Here is a 21775-nt window from a genome sequence, read left to right on the forward strand (position 1 = left end):
CCTCCTCACTCTGTCACTCATACCTGTTTTTCCTGAAAGGTGTACACGGGAGAGCAGACTGCCTTGTTTTCTTTATTAGTAGGGCAGGGAGCATTGCCTGGCCCCGCAGGACCCGGTGCCCTGATCCCGAGCTACCCAACAAGGCCACCCCCTGCCTGGGATGCTCGTGGCATCCATCCTGCTGCAGGGTGCACCCTCCCCACCCTGCTTGTGTTTTGCCAGCAAACACTTATCTCAGCCACAAACTGTCCCTGGACAGAGCCCGTCATAAGGGGCTGCTCCAGGCAGTCCACTGTCACCCCTGGGGCCATCGCCTCCTCTGTGGGGACAGCACCAGTCACCCTCAAGTTCTCCACAATGTCAAAAACCAGGTCCCCAGGCCTGGCCTCTCTCACATCTCTCAAGACCTCTGCTTCTTGGAATCAGAGGCACCCAGGGTGTGCTCCCGGGCACCTGCTGCTGCTGCTGTCGCTGCCACTCTGGCCCTCGACCCCCTTCTTTCCACCTGGGCCCTCCTGCACTTCCAGGCCGGAGGTTCTGCCCGTGGCCAGGTCCAGACTGAGGGTCCTCCCACAGACCGAGAGCCGCCGCAGCGCCTCGGAGGCGGCCTCCACCGGCACGCTGGACCGCTGCTGCAGCAGCATCTCCAAAAGCGAGCTCATCTCCGACAGGAAGGTGCTGGCCAGTCGTGTGCCGGCCGGGCTCAGCTCGGGCCCTGCCTCCTTGCCGAACGTCTGGAAGGTTCTTGGCTCTTCCAAGGCTGCAGCGTCGGGAGAGATCACGTTGTCGCGGTAGTTGGTGGTGAGGGGCAAGGACAGCCTGGCCATCCAGGCAGGGTCAGGGACGCTCAGCCGATCCAGGGCCAGGCCTGCGGGTGGGAGGAGGGGCACAGTGAGGCTGGGCTCAGGGAAGAGCAGGCGGCAGGGGTGGGGCCATGGGCAGGGCGAGGGCAGTGGACAAAGGAGGGAAGGGAAATGGCAGGGGACGGATGGGGTGGTCAGAGGGGGACAGGAAGGAAGAGGTCCTGACAAGGAAGCCGGGAGGCAGGAAGGCAAAGACTGAAGTCCCCGTGAGCTGGGTGGGGAGGAGGCGGGAGGGGCTGGAGGCCCAGGACTGGAAATCAGCCGAACCTCAAGAATTTCCCACTCCCTGGTGCATTTCAGGTCCAACTGTCTGCTACTGAACCCAGCCAGGGTTTTCACCCCTTAAGGCAGAATTTTTCCCTGGGGGCACCACCTTTGTTAGACAAAGCCGCAGCTCCTGGCTTGGCTGCCTTCTGCCTACATCCCTAATAGCGCTTAGTAGGTGCTGAGCAAGTTACATGTTTATCTCATTCACCCTCTGCACAAACCTGTGTGGTCAAGAGTATGGTCCCCATTCTATGAATGGGGAAACTGGAGCCCAGCATAGGTAGGTAAGCCACACATCAAGGCTACCCGACGTGCATTTGACCCTAGGTCCCATGACTCGGAAGCCCTGGGGGCCACACTCCCCTACCCACTCTCTGGCTTCTAGACTGGCTGGGATGCAGCTGCCTGCCTGAGGGCTTTCCCAGGAGAAGGACTAGGGCAGCTTCAGGGCTGGGAATTTTTTTTTTTTTTTTCTGACAGTTAGAGAATGAGAGAGACAGAGAGAAAGGTCTTCCTTTTTCTGTTGGTTCACCCCCCAAAGTGGCCACTATGGCCAACATGTTGCGGCCGGCGTGCTGCGCCCATCTGAAGCCAGGAGCCAGGTGCCTCTTCCTGGTCTCCCATGCAGGCGCAGGGCCCAAGGACCTGGGCCATCCTCCACTGCACTCCTGGACCACAGCAGAGAATCCTCCACTGCACTCCCTGGCCACAGCAGAGAGCTGGACTGGAAGAGGAGCAACCGGGACAGAATCTGGCACCCCGACTGGGACTAGAACCCTGGGGTGCCGGTGCCGCATACGGAGGATTAGCTTAGAGAACAGCGATGCCGGCCCCCCCCCCTTTTTTTTTTAGGGTTGAGAATTTAAAAACTTGTCCTTTGGATTCCCAAAGCCACATTTCTTATCCCATCTCTTCAGCAGAAAGTCGTCCTCCAAACACTAGCCCCAGAGGTGAAGCCGGAGGACAGGAAGGCAAGTCTGTGATGTAGTGGAGAAATGGTCTTTTTGAAAACACTTGTGCGTGGTGAGGGGTGCACATTACCTACTTTATTTTTTTAGTGTTTGCATAAGGTTACCCATTTTAGAGTATGCGCCTGGAAAGATCCGTCAGTGTTAACTGACACCACCCTGGACAGAAGTGATCTATTCTGTTTTTGTATGTATTTTTCTCCTTGAACCAAATACTTTCGTAATTTGAAAAAGTTACCCCAAAGTAGAGCCAATCTGATATATATCAGAGATTCTCTATTTTGCATTCAGTGCTGGACCATGCAGGAGGTGAGGCCGGGCTGGGCCCCTCGCCTGCTGGGTCCTGGGGTCTGGCCCCACTCCTGGGATCTGGCTCCCAAGTGAGCGCTTGTTGAACGACTGAAGGATCAGAGAGGAGGAGAGAGGCCTGGAGTGACAGCACCACTCCTCATCACTCCCCTTTCCAGCCGCGGGTGAGCGCCTGGGTCTGATTTCCCTGCGTAGCCCCTTAGGGTCAGCAAGACCTTGGGAAAAGGTCCCTGAGCCCCCAGCAGTACTCTTCTTGTCTGCTGTTATGAGCATCCACTGAGCCCATCCAGTCAGTACAGGGTCCTGGTCACATCCTCAGGCTGGGCTTTTGTCTGAAGCAGCAAGACACACACACCAGGAGCCCCGTGGCAGTCGGGCCCTGGGTGCATGAGGGTTCTCATTCTCCACTTCCTTCCTGGCCCCACCTCCTCCCAGGCTCAGTGCCCTCTGGACTGTGGGGAGGCAGGACCCTGGGAACTGAGCCTGCAGCCAGAGCTGGGCATAGAGACAGAATCCAAAGCGGCAGCCGCCAGCGCTGTGTGGTTCAAGAGCACTGGAAAGGCAGCTGGGAAGGTGGAGGAACTGAAGATTTCATTTTATTTCCTTTTGATTCATTTACATTTAAATAGCCACATGTGGACCGTGGCTGCTGCACTGAACAGCACAGCTCTAAAACTCAGAGCTGCACTGCTTGCGTTAATAACTGAGTAACCGTTAATAATGACCTCAGGCACACTGTTAACCCACCCCTACCCTCAGTCTCTCCTTTATGAAATGGGAATCCTGAACAGCCCCTATTTCCCAAGATTTTCTCATGAGCCCATAGAGTGCCCCACAAATGGCGGCTACGTTTTTTAGTGGAGGAAAGAGAAGTCGCCGCCTCACCTCTGGGGGTGTGCAGCCACTTGCAGCACAAGGAAGAGATGAACTAGAGACACAACCACAGCACAGAGGTGGTCGGACGAGCAGCGCGCTCAGCACGAGAAGCGACCGGTGTGGCAGGGGAAGGTGGGAAGGAGACTACCGCTAGCAGGTTCTTGAGTTAAGGTCCAAGGAACCGGGCCTGCTGTGGCACCGTGGGTTAGGCTGCCGCCTGCGACACGGGCATCCCACATCGTAGTGCTGGTTTAAGTCCCAGCTGCTCCACTTCCAGTCCAGCTCCCCGCCAATGAGCCTGGAAAGGCAGTGCAAAGTGGCCCGAGTGCTTGGGCCCCTGCCAACTGCATGGGAGTCCCAAAGGGAGTTCTGGCTTCAGCCTGGCCCAGCACTGGCCATTGCAGCCATTCAGACAGTGAACTAGAGAATGGAGAACTAAAAAAATAAAGTTCAAGTAATACAGCTAGTGCCAAAACTAATCATTTTCCTACAGAAAATTATTTTGGTTTGAATTAGGGGCATTAGCATTGTAAAGGGTTGACTCAGTTCCCATGCTGAAAGGATATTTCACCACACCAAAGACATGCCAGTGACTGCTTTAGGGGGATGCCTGTATCTCAGTTTCCAATGCAGCTTCTTGCTAATATGCCTGAGAGGCAGCAGACGATGGGATGGCCCAAGTACTCGGGGTTCTGCCACCCATGCAGCTGACCCAGATGGAGTTCCTGAATCCTAGTGAGCCAACAGTCTTTCCTTTTCTCTCTATCATTCTGCCTTTCAAATAAATGAATAAACCTTTTAAAATTAAATTAAGTTGATCATCAAAGGGGAACCTCGTCTTGAAGCAGACACATGCTTTCTGGGGCTGACGCTGCTCCCAGGTGCAGGGTGCCTGTCTCCTTGCACCAGAATGGAGCACGAAGCTCTGCAGCCCGGGTGGATGAAGGGGCCGTGGGGGCAGAGGCGGGGTCGGGGTACCCTGGGGAGTCCCTACCAGTGTGCGGATCCAGCAGGCTCGACAGCTCTTCCTCCAGCAGCCGCTTCACAGACAGGTCCTCTTCAGGGTCCACAGGCCCTTCCTCCTGGTCTGGTTCTGCCGGGCCGCCAGTGCCGGCGCCTGGACCATCCGTATCTGGGACTGCACTTCTGGAAAGGAAACCAAGGGGGCCACGAGTGAGGCGCTTCCCACACTCATTTGCTCCTTCGTGCTCATCAACACCTGTCTGTGCCTCCTCGTAGGGAGCTGGTACCCAGCGTCAGGGCAGCCTGGTTATGGGATCCCAGCCCTCCTGCCTGCTGTTTCCTCATCTGCACAGTTGGCGTTGCCAGCGACACCGGCTCAGGTGGTGTCGTGAGGGTGAAATGAGACACTGCAGGTAAGGGGCTTGGTATGCAGTGGGTGCTTAATACATCCTTTGTGACTGGGCAGCTGAGTGCTCCTGCCTCCCTGTGTTAGGCCAAGCTCCAGACCAGAAGAGTGGATCTGTGGAGGGTGCCACTGAGCATGGACATCCAGGAAGCGGCTCCGAATCCACCACCTGCACCCGTTCTCCAGCCGGACCCTCCCTCCCACAGTCTCTTGAGGACGGCCTGAGAAGGCAGCCAAGGAAGGGCCTTGAAGGTCCAGGAGCCCCTACTGGCTGCTGTGTTTGGTGGGAAGGCGCCAAATGTGTGTAACAACGACAACCATGTGCATGCGCCATCTCATTTGCACCCTTCGCACTTGCATTGGGTTCTCTAGCTATCAACCTCATCTTACAAATGAGAAAGCCAAGACACATAAAGATTTTGCAGCTCGCTCAGGTGGTACAGCATGAGTTCAAGTCCAGGCCACTGGGACTCTGGCATCTGGGTACGACTGGGACTCAGAAAACAAAACCCGCAGGGAAGGCCTTGGTCTCAAAGTCTCCCTCTGACTTCTCCAGCCCTCCTGTCTCTTACTCCTCCTTCTCCCCTGGGGCAAGTCGTGGAAACCAGAATTCCTCTTCCCCAGGGCCAGGCATTAAACCTGAAACCATGACCCTAATGTCCTTCTTTGTTGCGGAAAAGAAATTCTCTGCTCTGGTTTTGTGGTTGCAGGTCTAAGACCCTAAGACGCTCATCTCAGAAGGGTCCTGTCCCACACCTGAGGGGAGAGAAAGCTGCCCCGGGAGGCTGAGAACACTTGGAACACACGGCCCTGCTGGGTTTCCCCACTCGGTCTATTACCATCAGCTCAGACCCTCGTTGTCCAATTGTATTTCTACACAGCTGTCCACGCTCCCTCAAAGCTTCGTCTACTCATAAAGATAAAGAGTGCATCTGGGGTCTTTGGATCTTCCATCTAAGGTCTCCTGTGTCACATAAAGCCACCATCAAATGTATTTGTTACAGCTTTTCTCAGCAGATTCAAAACACCGACCTTCAGAGGGAAAAGCTGAACTTTTCTCCAGTACTCGCTCCAGTACTGCACTACCTCTCACGGTCCTTGCAAAAATGAAGTTACTAATTGTTAGGGCAGGAACACTGACCCGGGAGTCAGGAGCCCTGAGACCCGGCCCTGCTCTGCAACCTTAGGGCAAAGTCACTTCAAGGGGAAAGGGCTGAGTGTTGCTTGCACACCCACTATGTGCCAGGCAGCATCACTTGTGCCCCTACTATGTGCCAGGCACTGTACTAGGGACATGGAGCACACTCGATCGTTAAATCCTCACCCCAGCGCCATAAGTTCTACAGCCGATGACGGAAGCCCTGCGAGCTATCTGACTTGCTCCAGTTTACACGGCTGCTTTGGATGGAACATTTTAGCGGCTCGGTGTCTCCACCAAGGAGTGAGATTGATGGGATGCCCTCTTGAGGCTTCATCCATCTTAGGACTTCCCCAAGGGACACAACCACACGTCCACCTCCTTGCTGGGGAGGCATCATCTCATGTCTGTGGGTCGGCAGAGGGAAAGGTGAAAGCCAGAGCCAATTTATGGCACCCTCTGTAGTCAGGGGACAGAGACACAGAGCCTCAGGGATGAAGTCATTTCCTTCGTGACTACGGGCCCTGTAAATACTGTACTATAAATACGGTCGCCCCAGGACCAGGCCCCCCACCGAGGGGGATGGCTGCCTCTGCTGTCCTCTCCCAGGGGACCAGTGTCTAGGATGTGCTCACAGATGTGACCAGTGTCTAGGATGTGCAGCTCACAGAGGCTGCAGGGATGAGGGGCGGGCGGTGGGGACCTTGGGAAGTCGGGCGTGTAGGGGATAGGGGGGAGCTACGTGCCGCTTACCTGCCGGCGCTGCCAGGCTTGGCCAAGTACTTATTTCCCCGGTGGTTTGGTTTGGGCTGGAATTGGCCCTGATGTAGCAAGGACAGCAGCTGGGAGATTTGCTACAAGACAGGAAAAATCTGTTGATTCCACACAATTCCGACTCAGCACACTTCCTCGCCGGATGTTTCCCTCAATGCCGGGGCTTTCTTTTTATAGTCTTTCCTCTGGCTTCAGATGTTTGTGGGATCGGATGGGGGTTGGTGCTGCATGATGGAGACAGGGACCTGAGCCGGCCGGTTCCCTGCTTCGCCACGTCATCCCACCCCAGGGCCTGTGTGTCTGGGGGAGAGCATGGGGACCCACCAGGCCGTCCCCTCACACTCATTCCCCCAAGTGATCTGCTTCTAGTGGCCCCTGGGGAATGGAGTGGAAAAGACATTTCCTGGCCATAAATTCGTTGTTCCTTTAAAGAATGTTTTCTTGTTTATTTTTGTTATATTTGAAGCTGGGACGGGGGCTGGAGAAAGAGAGATCTCTTCCATCTGCTGGTTCATTCACCAAATGCCTGCAACCGCTGAGGCTGGGCCAGGCTAAATCCAGGAGCCTGGAACTCAATCCAGGTGTCCCATGCGGGTGGCCAGGCCCCAGGTGCTGGAGCCCTCACCTGCTGCCTCCCAGGGTGCTCATTATCAGGAAGCTGGAGGTGGGAGAGGAGCTGGGACTGGAACTCAGGCACTCCGATGCAGGGACTTAACCACTGCAAGTGCCTGCCACTCCTTGTCATTCTCTCCTTGGGCAGAATTCAGACACTCAGGCCACTTGTGGGCCAGATATCAGATTGTGTTTTAGAGAAGCCAGGTGATGTACAGAATCATTTACTTACTCATCCTTCCATCAGTCAGTGAGTACTTAGGAAGTGCTTGTTGGTACTAGGCACGGTGCTTGCTATGGGAGTAGGAAGGAGTGCTGTGGCTAGCCTCAGGGAGCGTACTGTGGTGGTTGGGGGACAGGGCTGTGGTCACTGCAGGGACTGGATCTGGCTGTTGGGAGAGGATGAGGGTCTGTGAGAGAAGTGGCGGCAGGAGCTCTCAGCCCAACTTGGAGCAGGGAGGAAGTGGCATAGGCGGTGCAGGGGATGTTTATGCACTTACGGGAACAAGCATTTATTGAGCACCTGCTGCATGCCGGATACCTTTCCTGAGATCCACAGGATCCACAGGAGTTTGGCAGGTGGAAAGAGAGCGAGCGTCTGGGCAGGGGGGAAAGGGGGCTTTAGGCGGAAGCACTGGATGCTGAAAGGTCAGAAGAGATGGCAGAGGGTGTGCGAGAGGTCGGGGCCAGACCCTGTAGGGCGCTGTGAGCAAGAAGCCACAGAGCAAGTCTTGGGAGGCAGAGTCCTAGCTCAAGGTCATTTCTGGCTTGTTGATGAAGGGCAGGCTTTTAGTTAGACCTCACACATCAGCTTCCTCATCTCTAAAGTGAGGCTAGCCATGCCTGGCACTGTCAGGATGAGTTAGGTGGCTTGGAAATGTTGGAAAGTCTCTCTGAATGCAAGGAGCTTGGTCGTTCCATCTGGAAGCATTGCTCCTGCTTCCTGGGCCCACTCACTCCTCGCTGGGGAGGCCCAGCAGCACCAGCCTCAGCAGAGAGTTGGAAGAGGAGGTGGCCAGGACAGGGATTTCCCTGGGCCTTGAGAGGGCCAGGGTCCCACTGCTGGCCTCGGGGCAGACCCTACCTCCCTGCTCAGGCCCAGGAGCCCTCCTAAGCCGCCTGCCCTCCTTGGCCCGAGTGCCAGCTGACGTGCCAGGGACCCTCCCTGCAGGCCAGCCTCTGGGCTGAGCATCATCATTCGGGGTCACTTTGCAGTTACAGTCCAGACTCCAGAGTCCAGTCACGCTGGCGGTCACAGCTAAATCTCTTCCCTACGTCCCCTCTGTGTGGCTTTGACCGATTACCTAAGCACCTGAGATTCTGTTTCCTCAGGAGTAAAACAGTAAGGGGTGGGCGTTGTGGCACGGTAGATTCAGCCACCGCTCAGAACACTTGAATCCCATGTCAGTTCCTGGGCTGAAGCCAGCACTTCCAATACAGCATCCTGCTGATGCCCCTGGGAGGCAGCGGGTAATGGCCCGAGGGCTCGAGTTCCTGCCACCCATATGGGAGGCCCAGATGGTGTTTCTGGCTCCTGGTTTTGGCCTGACCTAGCCCTTTGGTAAGTGATCCAGGGGGTAGAAGATCTTTCCTCTCTCTCTCTCTCTCTGTCATTTTGCCTTTCAATAAATAAACACATTTTTTTAAAGTGAATAATAATGAGAGTATGATCATGTCATACTGTCGTGGAACAGTTTTTTTTTTTTTTTTTTTTTAATGAAGAATGGGACTGGGAATGGGAGTGGGAGGAGGTTGTAGGGGTGGGAGTGGGGCGGGAGAGCAGGTATGATGGGAAGAATTTGTACTCATTAAATAAACAGTTTCTTTGGAGAAAAGAATAAAAAGCAATCATACTTTCAAAAAAAAAAATCACACCATAGTTCAGATGAGATTCAAATGAGTGAAAGCATATACATTACTTATTAATAGATCCCATGATAAACTCAATGAGTGTCTGTTGTATATAATCTCATTTAATCCCTGCAGTAACCCAAGGGAATAGATTTCATTATACTCATTGTGCAGAGGCTCACAGCCACTACACAGAGTGAGTTTCAGTACTGGAATTTGAACTCAGAGCTGACTGCACTGTGGAGCTGTGTTGCTGGAAAGACGTGAGGGTCAGGCATCTTAGCTCTTACAGACCCCAGATGGCCAGTTTCTTTCCATCATGAGGTCACACCTAGGGCCTGCTCTCTGTGGTCTTGGACACCAGTGGCCAGCCTAGTGTTTGACCCAAAGAGCTCATCCGAAAAGCACTTGTTGGATGAATGAATGAAAGAATAAATGGCTCTGAGCAATTTCTGGGTCTGGTAGAGCCCAGGACAACATTCCGAACAGAACAGCTGGGCCATCTCCAGGTGGCTTCCTGGGGAGGGGGCGGGGAAAGGAAGCTGTGTCCTTGCTGCACAGGAAACCCGAGCTGGTGGCCTGGCCAACCAGAGGTGTGCCTGGGGTGGGCAGCCGGGCCCAGTGAAAACCATCTGGGCCTGAGATGGGGCTCCCACGTGCCGGGGAAATCCTGATGTCTATGCACTTTATCCTTAACGATGCCATTTAACCCTCACTGCTCCCACCCTCCACCCCCGGGAGGTAGACAGAGGACTTGCCCGGGCATGCCTGGCTCCTAAGTGGCTGTATTGAACTTTGAACCCCACAGTGCTTAAGTTCTTTCTACTCCCTCCTCCTGCAGGCCAGCTGTAAGCCCTGGGGTCCCAGGCAAGGCAACCGCAGCAGCCCCTGAGCCCGGAAGCAGGCTTGCTCCACAAGTGGAGAGTGGAGAGGGGCCAGTTCCTGACAGAAGCAGTGACAGTCCTTGGCCGAACGCTGACGACACACCAGACACTGCTGCACAGGCGGCCCGTGCGCTGACCCATTCTATCTTCAGGCACACTTAGGAGACGGGCTCTGTCAACAGGGACATCTCCAACAGAGAAGTTGATCAACTGCCCTGTCATTCACAGCTAGGAAGAGCCACAGCCAGGATTCAAACTCAGGCAACCTTGCTCCAAAGCTTATATTCCTAACCTCTGGTTTCTCACCAGCGCTGGTGAGGAAGTGCTGCTTACGCTTTAACTGACCCTAATCCTCAGGACGACTTGGTGTGAGGCACATTCTGTTACCATCATGCTTATTTTACAGAAAACTAAGGCTCAGAGACTGTAAGTAATTTTCCCAGGATCACACAGCAGAGCTCTCCTGATCTCAGAGCTCTGTCCAGAACCATTGCCCCCTAAAGCCTCTTAAAGGGCCAGCTGAACCCAAGGAACGAATTGGGGTGCCTGATGCTGCTGGTTGGGGGCGGAGGTGACCAGAGAAAGAGCTGCCCATGCCCAAGGTACCTGAACGGGAGGCGAATCCACGGTGAGCTCCTCCACAGGGTTGCGCTCCGCAAAGGCGGCCACAGACAGCCGGACCAGGCTGCGCAGGATCTGTCGGGGCCCTGACTCTTTGTCAGGGGTCACTTTCCCATTGAGGTTCTTCTGCCGCCGCAGGGTCGCAGAGGAAGCTGGCGGGCTCAGGGGCACCTCCTGGCTGGCCTGGTCTCCAGCCAGCTTCCCCGTGGGGCTGCCCGCGGCCTTCAGGGGCCTGGAGCGTGGCTGGCCCAGAGCAGGCTGGGGATCGGGGAGGTTCAAGTTCTCCCGGGAGGCATTCCTCTGCCGAGGATGGTTGAACAGGAGGTTGACCGTGTCCTGCAGCACCTCTGGGCTCTCGGCCAGCGATCCCTGGTTGCCTTGGTTACGCAGGGTCCGGTATAGGGTCGGGGTGAGGTGACAGGGGGCCTGCAGGCAGGGGTCCCAGCCTGCTTCCACCAGGGCTTCCTTGCCCGCGTCCCTGTGGGGCGGCCCGGCCTCACCAGGCTCATCGGCGTGGCCCCGGAGCACAGGCACCAGGTGGATGTCCGCCTTCTGAATGTGCTTCTGGGGCCTCTTGGGCTGGTGGCGGTAGGTGGACTCGGCCTCACGACAGTTGTAGGCCCTGCTGTCCTTCTTCTCTGTCCGGCAGACGGACATGAACAGAGCCAAGCCCGAACCAAAAGTAGCGAGCAGGACAGCCAGGCAGATGAGCGTCAGCACGGAGGGGCTCAGGGCCCCTGACTCCCGGGCCGAGTCTTTCAGGTGGTCCACGCTGCTGAAGAAGAGGACCCGCAGCAGGGCCTGGGTGTGCAAGGCGGGGCTGCCCTGGTCCTCCACCACGATCTCCAGCTCCCATGTGCTGCCAATGAGGCTGCTGGCGTTGGTGACGTTGACAAACAGCTGGCCCAGGCTGGGGCTGAGCACGAAGAGACCGGCTTCGTTCCCCCTCCGAATGCTGTAGACAAGCTCTGCATTCGGCCCCGAGTCTGCGTCTCTTGCCACAATGGTTGCCAGAAGGAATGGCTTGGAGCCATGAGTGGCCAGGGGTGGCGTGTGTGCACCTGCGGGACCCAAGCCACCAAGAGTCTCGATGGGCACCAGCAGCTGGCCCGTGGAGGCATTCACCAGCACCGAGAGGCTGGCTCGCCCTGCGCTGAGCACCGGCTGGATCACCTCCGGGGCGTTATCGTTGGCATCCAGCAGGCTGACCCACACGGAGACGCTGGCTGCAAGCTGGGGCTGGCCCCTGTCCTCCGCGATCACCTGGAACTCAAAGCCAGCCATCTCCTCGTAGTCCAGCGACCTCTGCGCGGTGACCTCTCCTGTGTCTGAGTCAATAGCTACTAAGTGGGAAACTGGGGAGTCTTGGATGCGGTACGCGATTTTCCCATTGACGCCCAGGTCTTTGTCATGAGCCTTGACCGTGATGAGGTGAAGGAAGGGTAGGTTGTTCTCCCGAGTGGAGACCTCGTACCTGCTCTTCTCAAACACAGGGGCATTGTCGTTGGCATCACCGATCTCAATGCTGAGCTGCCTGTCGGCTGACAAGGGCTGGGGTCCTTGGTCTTGGGCTAACACAGTGAGGGTGTATCGGGGCCACTGCTCTCTGTCCAGTGTGGCATTGGTCAGCAGCATATACGTGTTGCCATTAGTCCTTTGCAGCCTGAAGTGGCCCAGCCCTTGGCTCAGCCAACAGTGGACCAGGCCGTTGTTTCCCGAGTCCAAGTCCTGTGCCATGACAAGCGCAATGAAACTGTCCTTGGGGAGATCTTCTGACACCAGGGAGGGCTGGGAGGCCCAGGTGATGTGGATGCTTGGGGCGTTGTCGTTGACGTCCAGAACCTTGATGAGAACTTTGCAGTGGGCTGGGATGGGATTGGGCCCCAGGTCCCTGGCCTGGACATCCACCTCGTAGGCAGAATCCCTCTCATAGTCCAGGGGCCTGCGCAGAATCACCTGGCCCGTCTTGGCGCCGATGCTGAAAGTGTCCAGCACCTGTGCAGGCACGTGCTTACCAAGTGAGAACTCCACCTCCCCGTTGGGGCCTTGATCAGGGTCGCTGGCTGTCAGGTTTACGAGGAGAGTGCCGGGGGCGGCATCTTCGCGGACTTCGAGCGCCAGAGAACTCTCTGCAAACACCGGGCTGTTGTCGTTGGAGTCCAGGACGTTGACTTTGACCAAGCTGGTGCCTGACTTGGGGGGGCTCCCGCTGTCGTAGGCCGTTAATACCAGATCAAAGAACGAGTGCACCTCGCGGTCCAGCTCCTTCACCACCACGAGCTCCGCGTGCTTCGTGTCGTCGGGCCCCACGATGACATCCAGGGCGAAGTGCTCACTGGGAGACAGGGCGTAGGAGTGCAGGGTGTTCGGGCCGGTGTCTGGGTCGAGAGCTCTGTCCAGGGGGATGCGCGTGTGCAGGGAGGCGCTCTCCGAGATTTCGAGCTCCTGCTGGCCTTTGGGAAACTGGGGCTGGTGGTCATTGATATCCAGCACTTGGACCTCCACGTGGATCAGCGCTAACTCCCCGGCGGCGAGCACGTCGAAGGAGACCAGGCAGGGGTCCCGCTGCCGGCAGAGCTGCTCTCGGTCCAGCCGCCTCGCGGTGCTGAGCAAGCCGTTCTCGGAGTCCACCTGAATGGGGAGCGCCCGAGGCAGCTGCAGGACCTGGAAGGCAGCTCCGGTCCGCGGCCGCCGGTCCTCCCGGCCCAGTTGCTGGGACAGCTTCCCAATCACTGTGCCAGATGGCACTTCCTCCGTCACTTGGTATTTCACCGTGAGCGTGGCCACCTCCTGGCAGTCCCCTGAAAGGAACAAGTAGCCCCCGGGCCCCCAGAGTCCCAGCAGGAGCCGCAGAAGTTGCATTGTGCTTACCGCCAGAGTGGGCTCGAGTCAGAAACCCCTACAGTTCTTTAAAGGCTGGACAAGTCCTCCAGGGTTTCCTGGACGGAGTGGTGAGCCCTGTTCTCCTGCCCCCAGACCTGCTGGTACCTCCTGGCCCCATAATTAAACACTCATGGGACAAGCAGGGTCTTCGGGAGAGCCCATCGTCCTCAGAAGCGATCTGAGAGCTCCAGGCATAGAGGAAATAAAACTGCCGGAGATGCCTGCCCCTTGCCGCGGCTCCGGTCAGTCCACTGCAGCCGTCGGGGGACCAGAGCCGGTCCAGGAGGGACTTGATCCGGGAGAGCAGGATGTGGGGCTCTGACTTCCAAACAGTTGCTAGGCTGGGGAAACAGAGAAGCAGCTTTTTCCTATGGAAACCCCACCTACAGGAAAAGGGAGGGCTGTGAGTTTCAATGCCAATTAGAGAAAGAGTGTTTCCTGTGAAGCCCAGTGGCCTGCCGCTGAGGAGCAAGGAGCAGGAGGAGGAGGCCGGACGGGAAGGCGCTGTCCACGCAGGGAGGTGGCTTGGAGGGAGAGGGAGCCGGCCGCATTCCCCGCGTCTCCTCCCTGTCTCCCACGATTCTGTCCCCACTCTGACCCCCACCCTCAGGCTTGTTTACCTCTCCATCTTGCTCCACCCCATCATCCCTTTTTGTCTCCCTGGGAAGTCCTCACAGCAGAATGGCCCAGTTCAGATCCTGACCCTGTGACTTGCCAGTTGCGTCATCTAGGGCCAGTCACTTAACCCCCCAGGGCGCCCCCTGACCTCGGGATTAGTGAGGATGGGAATGAGAACCCAAGGCCACTCAGCAGGAAGCTGTGAGGATTACATGGAACCACACACAAAGGGCCTCGGCCTGGCCCCAGCCCCGAGCCACAGGGTCACTGGCCACGGGGTCGCTGGTCGCTGTTGTCTGTACAATTCCTCCCAACTTGAGGCTGCCTCTGGCTTTTGCCTTGGGCCTGGGGCAGTCCCGTGAAGGTGCCCGTGGTCTTGGCTTCCACGGCTGACCTAACTGCCCTGCCCGGCTGCCTCCCCTCCCCTTGCAGCCTTGCTGTCCATTGTTCTCTGCATCTGTCCCGACTTCCCTGTCTGGGGAAGCCCCAGCCTCCGCTCTGGCGCGCCTGTGTCTTGGGGACTTGCATGCACCACCCCCCATTTCCTCTCCCTGTCTTCTGTGTTTTTCTCTCCCATCCCCCCATTCTGCTCTCCCCACCTCTGTTCATGCCGCAGTCCTGGGGTCACTAGCTCCTCCAAGGCCTTTCGGGAGGCCTGATTCCTGATTTACGCCATTCTCCTTATCTGGGAGCCACGGCTCAGGGAGGAGGAAGTGGGCACGGTTGCCTCTTCTGGTCCTCCCAGCTTGCAGCCCCAGCCTCACACCCACCTTGAGGCTGACACTGAAGGTCGTGAAGCATTGGAGGCAGTGGGAATTGAGGGTCCATTTCACTTGGGTGGGTGTTTGCAGCTGAGTCCGGGGGCCAGAGGGGTCCCTTGTGGACCCCAGTGACACCGGCCGGGGCTTGTGGGAAGGGAGGCCCATGGCCACGAGGACTGGGATGGCTGAAGGACAGTCATGGGCATGCCCTTCCCTTTCCTCTGTCTTTTCCTTCTTGCCACCTATAGCCCATTCCTGCGGCTTTCCCAGTGCTCTCACCATGAAGCCGCAGCCAAGGGTGTGAATCAATGGGGCAGTTTGCTACAGCACAGATCTAGAAACAGACAGGCCCATGAAGGGCATGGGCTCCATGCTAAGGATGTGTTGTGAAGGCCACGGGAAGCATTTGGAGGGATCAAAGCGGGCTTACGAGAATGGCAGCCCCCCCAGCTGCCTTCTTAGAGTGGAGCTACAGCCCTTCTTGGGAGCAGGGGGCACTCTGGGACCCAGTACCCCAAAGAGCTCAGTGCAGGTCTGTGGGGACCAGAGCCTGTCTTTGAGCGTCAGGTTTTGTGTCTCAGCATGCAAATGATGACACCGCCTGGCATCCACCTTTCTCTGTGCCTCCTTGGCCCCAGGGCCCCTCCAGCTCTGTGGGCGAGGTGCTTTGCATCTGACCCTGGAGACCAGAGGCCCTCAGGTGACAGGCAGCTGTGTGATGGCCTTAGGGTCTGTCCCACTGTGTGCGGGGGCAGCAAGGCAAGTGACCCTCAAGGGGCTGATGGTCTACGTGGGGGCAGGGAAAGGCAAAGAGCCCAGGAGAAAGGCTGGAGGTCGGGGGGCAGGAGGGTTGCTCAAGGGGAGTTCTCACTGGCTCCTAGAAGCACGGAGGAGCCACCAGAGGCAGGTGGGTGGGCAGGGTATGTCGGGAACAGAAGAGGCTGGGTCTGCAAGGTGGACCCTGGTTCCTCATGGTGTTCCAAGGGCGCCTGTGCGGGAGAGTGAGGGGGAGGGTGGGGCTGGGGACAGAAGCGGGGGTCACCAACTTTTGAAGCATTTGAGAACAGCAGTCTGTGCACCAGGCCTGTCCTGATTGTGTTACCCTCACCCTCCCATGCCAGCCTCACAATGCGCCATCAGATTGACTGTGAGGAGCCCAGAGGGCTAGGACGTGTGCCCAAGGTCATGCAGATTCCCCTCCAGGGAGTCCTTTTGGCTGCCCTGGGGAGAGCCAAGTGGCAGGAACAGAGAGGGAGGGAGGACGGAAGCCGCGGAGAGGAAGGCAGGGCAGCTTTGATGCGGAGCTCTGGGGGTGCGAATGTCTCCAAATCGCCATCTGGTGGCCAAAGGCAGAGGCAAAGGCACAGAAGGTGCCTGGGTTCATAAATACCCTCAGCTCCAGCCCGGCTGCAGGGGGCACAGTGGAAGAAGCTACACGCAGGTGACAGTGGTGCCTCTTCCTGGAAACCTAGCTGGACCAGTGCTGCAGAAGGCACTGCAGGATTCATGACTTCACCTGTGTGAACACGTACGCTTAAAAAAAAAAAAAAGATTTATGTATTTATTTTGAAAGGCATTTACAGAGAGACAAAAAGAGATCTTCCCTGTGCTGGTTCATTCCTCACAAAAAATTTTTTTTAAAGATTTAGTTGTTTATTTGAAAGGCAGAGTGACGGAGAAGCACAGGCAGAGAGCGGGAGAGAGAGAGAGGTCTTCCATCCGCTGGTTTACTCCCCAAATGGCCGCAATGACCAAAGCTGAGCTGATCCGAAGCCAGGAGCCAGGAGCATCTTCCAGGCCCAGGCCTCCCACACGGGTTCAGAGGCCCAGGGACTTGGGCCATCTTCTTCTGCTTTCCCAGGCCATAGCAGAGAGCTGGATCGGAAGTGGCACAGCCGGGACTCAAACCAGTGTCCATATGGGATGCTGGCACTGCAGGCGGTGGCTTTACCTGCTATGCTGCAGCACCGGCCCCCAAATGTTCTTAACAGCCATGGCTGGGCCAAGCTGAATCCAAGACCCAGGAGGTTCTTCTGGGTCTCCCACAGTCGGTGTAGGGACCCAAGCACTTGGGCCATCCATGGTTGCTTTCCCAGGCACTTTAGCAGGGAGTGGTATCAGAACCAGAACAGCTGGGACTCAAACTTGCACTCCCATTTGGCGTCACAGGCAGCGGCTTAACCCACTGCACACAACAGCGGTTCCAACATTTACACTCTTTGAGAGGACATTGGTATCTATGTGTCCACCAATCAACAATCTGTGTGACATGCACATGTGTGTGCGTGTATTGTGTTGTGTTGCCTGGGACCACAGAGGCTAATAACAGACTTGTAAATCATGAAAAGTTTGAATTTGGATTTCCCAGGTGGTTTTATTGTTGTGTGTTTGCTTTACTCGCACTGGGGGCATTTGATCCTTGCAAGGATCCAAAGCCAGCATGCAGGACAGCAGAGCACTCGCAGGTGCTGACCTGTGGGAAAGAGGTCCCCACTCAGTCACTCTCTCTCCTCCTCGTGGGCTGCAGGGGCTGCTGGTCATTAGCAGTTCTGTGTCAGAGGTGAATGGTGCTGTCACCAGAGGTTGTCAGGAAAGTGGCATTTTCCTGAGTTTTGAAAATAGGCTTTCAGCCCAGGACAGTTTCCCTGAAGTCCAGTTTTAAAAAGAGGACAGGATGGGAGGTGGTACTTAAAGGTCTCCATCATCACCGACGTTGAGGTTGCTCGTGTTTGGATCTTTGGCCATCAGGTGAGCCTGAGGGGTGAGATGGGCAGGGTGGGGGTCAGAGGAATTTTTCACAGCTTCCTGGCCGGGGCCGCAGCTCAATAGGCTAATCCTCCGCCTGGCGGCGCAGGCACACCAGGTTCTAGTCCCGGTCAGGGTGCCAGATTCTGTTGCCCCTCTTCCAGGCCAGCTCTCTGTTGTGGCCCGGGAGTGCAGTGGAGGATGGCCCAAGTGCTTGGGCCCTGCACCCCATGGGAGACCAGGATAAGTACCTGGCTCCTGCCTTCGGATCAATGTAGTGCGCCGGCCGCAGCGGGCCAGCCACGGTGGCCATTGGAGGGTGAACCAACGGCAAAAGAAGACCTTTCTCTGTCTCTCTCTCTCATTGTCCACTCTGCCTGTCAAAAAAAAAAAAAAAAAATGCACAGCTTCCTAAGGAACCTGGAGGGCTCAGTGAGACCAGCAGGTGTAACTCTGCCCCCCAGGGGTCTTGGCAGACGGCTGGATGGAGGCTAAGACCGTGTCCCCCACGATGCATGTCCTGCTGGGCTGGCTGTGCTTTCCCAGGGCTCTAGACTCCTGGGCTGGCTCCTAAAGAATCCACAGTATCAGGACCAAGGCTGCAGTGTGGAGGCCGGGAGGCGTCACCACCCTCAGGGTCACTGCAGTGGGGCCTGCAGCCATAGCTTCCAAGGTCAGCTACTTTGCTGGGGAAGGCCTGGTTACAGTGACAGGCCAGGATTCCTGACTGGGAGACCCGGGTACATGTTCTGGTCCCCTACCACGGGCTTGGCACTCTGTGAACCTTGTTGGCATAGGAGGCAGCTGTCCACTCCCTCACCATGGCACCCTTTCTGGGCCCAGTGCTGAGAGAAGAATATACTTTGCAAGGAGAAATTTGCCAAGAAGTAGGGCTTTTCAAGAAATGAAAAGGTTTTGTGTCTTGGTTAAGAATGGCAAGAAAATTGCCGCGTTTCCCTTCACCAGCCCCATTCTCCCTCCTTCTAAGAGGCTTCCTCTTTCAGCTCCTTTGGGACAGGGTTGGGGGAGCTGGAAGCAGATTGGCTGGAAAGAGAGGCTCCAGGATCTACGCAATGAAAGAAAAACAGCTGAGGGGGGCGGGTGGCTGGACGACGGGCCACAACCTGGCTCTGGAATTGGACCACATGAGTTCTGAGCTGACAAGGGTGACACACACATCTCTCTAACCAGCCCTCAGAAGGGATGGGCACCACTTCTGCTCCGTAGATTTCAATCCTAACATCCTGCAGGCGATTCTGGCACACAGCCTCTCTGCCCCCGAACCTCATTAGGAATCACTGATGAGAGCTTAGAAGCACCCGTTGGGGTGGGCACGCGACACAGCAGGTGGAGGGGTGGGCGAGCGATGCAGCAGGTGAAGCCTATCCGAGTGCCGGCTTCCAGTCCAGCGTCTTGCTGACGCACACCCTGGGAGGCAGCAGGGGACGGCTCAGGTGCTTGAGTCCCCGCTACCCACGTGGGTAACCCGGATGGAGTTCCAGGTTCCTGGCTTCGATCTGTCCCAGCCCCGGCTATTGGGGGCATTTGGGAGAGTGAACCTGAAGATGGAGCTCTCTGTCTTCTCTCCCTCTCTCTGTTGCTCTTTCAAAACAAACAAACTAGACATTTTGAAAAAGAAGCAGTAGTAACCTTGTAAGGGCCAAACTCTGCAGCCAGGCAGGCTTCTTACCTGATCAGCATCCACCTCTCCTCCACACCTGTATCCTTCATCAGAGCTCTCTACTCACCTGGTTCTCCCTCCATTTTTTTTAAAAAAGATTTTTTTTAATCTATCTGAGGACCAGCACTGTGGTGTAGTGGATAAAGTTCCCACCTGCAATGCCAGCATCCCATAGGGGAGGTGGCTCAAATCCTGGCTGTTCCACTTCTAATCCAGCGCCCTGCTAATGGCCCAGGGAAAGCAGCAGAAGATGGCTCAAAAGTCTGGGCCCCTGCCAGCCCTGTGGGAGACCCAGATGAAGCTCCTGGCTTGGCTTGGCTAGCTCTGGCTATTGCAGCCATCTGGGGAGTGAACCAGCAGGTGCAAGATCTCTCCTTCTCTCTATGTAACTCTGCCTTTCAAATAAAGAAATGAATCCTTAAAAATTATTTATTTGAAAGGCAGAATGAAAAAGAGAGGGAGAGGCAGAGAGAAATCTTCAATCCACTCTGTTAGGAAAAGAATTGCAGATTGGTGCCTCTTCACATGGGGCACCAAAATGTTAGGGAAAGAGTAGCAGAATAGGGCCAGTGCCGCGGTTCAATAGGCTAATCCTCCACCTGCGGTGCCCGCACCCCGGGTTCTAGTCCCGGTTGGGGCGCCGGTCCTGTCCCAGTTGTCCCTCTTCCAGTCCAGCTCTCTGCTGTGGCCAGGGAGTGCAGTGGAGGATGGCCCAAGTCCTTGGGCTCTGCACCTGCATGGGAGACCAGGAGAAGCACCTGGCTCCTGGCTTTGGATCAGCGTGGTGCGCTGGCCTCAGCAGCCATTGGAGGGTGAACCAACGGAAAAGGAAGACCTTTCTCTCTCACTCTCTCTCTTTCACTGTCCACTCTGCCTGTCCAAAAAAAAAAAAAAAAAAAAAAAAAAAAAAAAAAAAAAAAAGAGTAGCAGAATAAGAATAGAGAGGAGGCAGTGTACGAATTTACAGCCAGACTGAATTTATTCAGAGAAAATAAATCCACAGAGGTGGATGACCAACTGTCTGCGTGTACATGATGGAGCACGTGGCAGAAGGCCCCAACCCCCAGGGGCTGGGCCTTTTTAAGGAGGGCTAGCAGGTGGAGGGGAATTCCTGGAACTGGGTGAGGCCTTGGGGACCTGGAAGAAAAAAAATGTAGGGTGGGGGTGAAGGCAATAGGGTGTGAGACCCAACTGAGTTTCTTGTCTAGAGATGCGAGATGTATTTATAATTGATAAGGCAGTTGTCATTTTTTAAAAAAAATTTTTATTTGATAGGTAGAGTTATAGACAGTGAGAGAGAGACAAAGAGAAAGGTCTTCCTTCTGTTGGTTCACTCCCCTAATGGCCGCTACGGCTGGCACTGCTCTGATCCAAAGCCAGGAGCCGGGTGCTTCTCCTGGTCTCCCACGCCGGTGCAGGGACCCAAGCACTTGGGCCATCCTCCGCTGCCCTCCCAGGCCACAGCAGAGAGCTGGACTGGAAGAGGAGCAACTGGGGCAGAATCTGGCGCCCCAACCGGGACTAGAACCTGGGGTGCCGGCGCCGCAGGCGGAGGATTAGCCTAGTGAGCCATGGTGCCGGCCCCACTTGAGTTTCAAGGGCAAGGAATACATTCCAGTGTTTATCTCTTTTGGGCAATGAGGGAGAATGGCTGACAGGCCTTATGTCCCTGTTCACGCTTCAGTCCCCAGGTGGCCAGAACAGCTGTGGCTGGGCCAGGCTGAAGCCAGGAGCCTGGAACTCAATCTGGGTCTCCCACATGAGTGCAGAGGACCAAGCACTCGGGCCATTCTCCTCTGCTTTCCCAGGTGCATAGCAGGGGGCCGGGTCAGAAGTGGAGCAGCTGGGACTCTCCACTCTTCTGCAGACTCTTTTTTTTTTTTTTTTTTTTTTTTTTTTTTTGACAGGCAGAGTGGACAGTGAGAGAGAGAGAGAGAGAGAGAGAAAGGTCTTCCTTTGCCGTTGGTTCACCCTCCAATGGCCGCCGCTGCAGCCGGCGCACCGCGCTGATCCGATGGCAGGAGCCAGGAGCCAGGTGCTTCTCCTGGTCTCCCATGGGGTGCAGGGCCCAAGCACCTGGGCCATCCTCCACTGCACTCCCTGGCCATAGCAGAGAGCTGGCCTGGAAGAGGGGCAACCGGGACAGAATCCGGCGCCCCAACCGGGACTAGAACCCGGTGTGCCGGCGCCGCAAGGTGGAGGATTAGCCTATTGAGCCACGGCGCCGGCTACAGACTCTTCTGATTGCGTCTGTGACTCCTCCTGTAGTTTTCCGTCCTCTGACTCCCGCATGTGGACGGGTCCCTCAGACACTCTGCTCAGCCCTTTCCCTTACATGGGGTTATTGGCTCCAAAATAGGTCGCCAGATTTGGCAAACAAAAATACAAGATAGCCAGTTAAATCTGAATTTCAAATAAACAATGATCACTTTTTTTAGTACAAGCATTTTTATCTCCAACCCTGTCCAGAAATAATATATGCTCTCAACACGAGTTTCTTTTCTTTTTCAGAATGTTGGTTGACATAGTGGATTGAAAATATACCAATAGGCCGG

General features: G+C 56.1%; 1 protein-coding gene across 1 annotated transcript; it reads right to left on the reverse strand.

Annotated features, from left to right (window-relative positions):
* Positions 1-58: 58 nt before the first annotated feature.
* PCDH12 (protocadherin 12) lies at positions 59-13758 on the reverse strand. Its single transcript, XM_051844366.2, has 4 exons — positions 10518-13758; positions 6544-6644; positions 4278-4429; positions 59-868 (listed from the first exon to the last, which is right to left on the reverse strand). Exons 1-4 carry the CDS (start codon positions 13392-13394, stop codon positions 423-425), a joined length of 3576 nt encoding a protein of 1191 aa, XP_051700326.2. The 5' UTR covers positions 13395-13758; the 3' UTR covers positions 59-422.
* Positions 13759-21775: the final 8017 nt, after the last annotated feature.

This window comes from Oryctolagus cuniculus, chromosome 6 (assembly GCF_964237555.1).
Source record: "Oryctolagus cuniculus chromosome 6, mOryCun1.1, whole genome shotgun sequence".
Classification (NCBI taxonomy): domain Eukaryota; kingdom Metazoa; phylum Chordata; class Mammalia; order Lagomorpha; family Leporidae; genus Oryctolagus; species Oryctolagus cuniculus.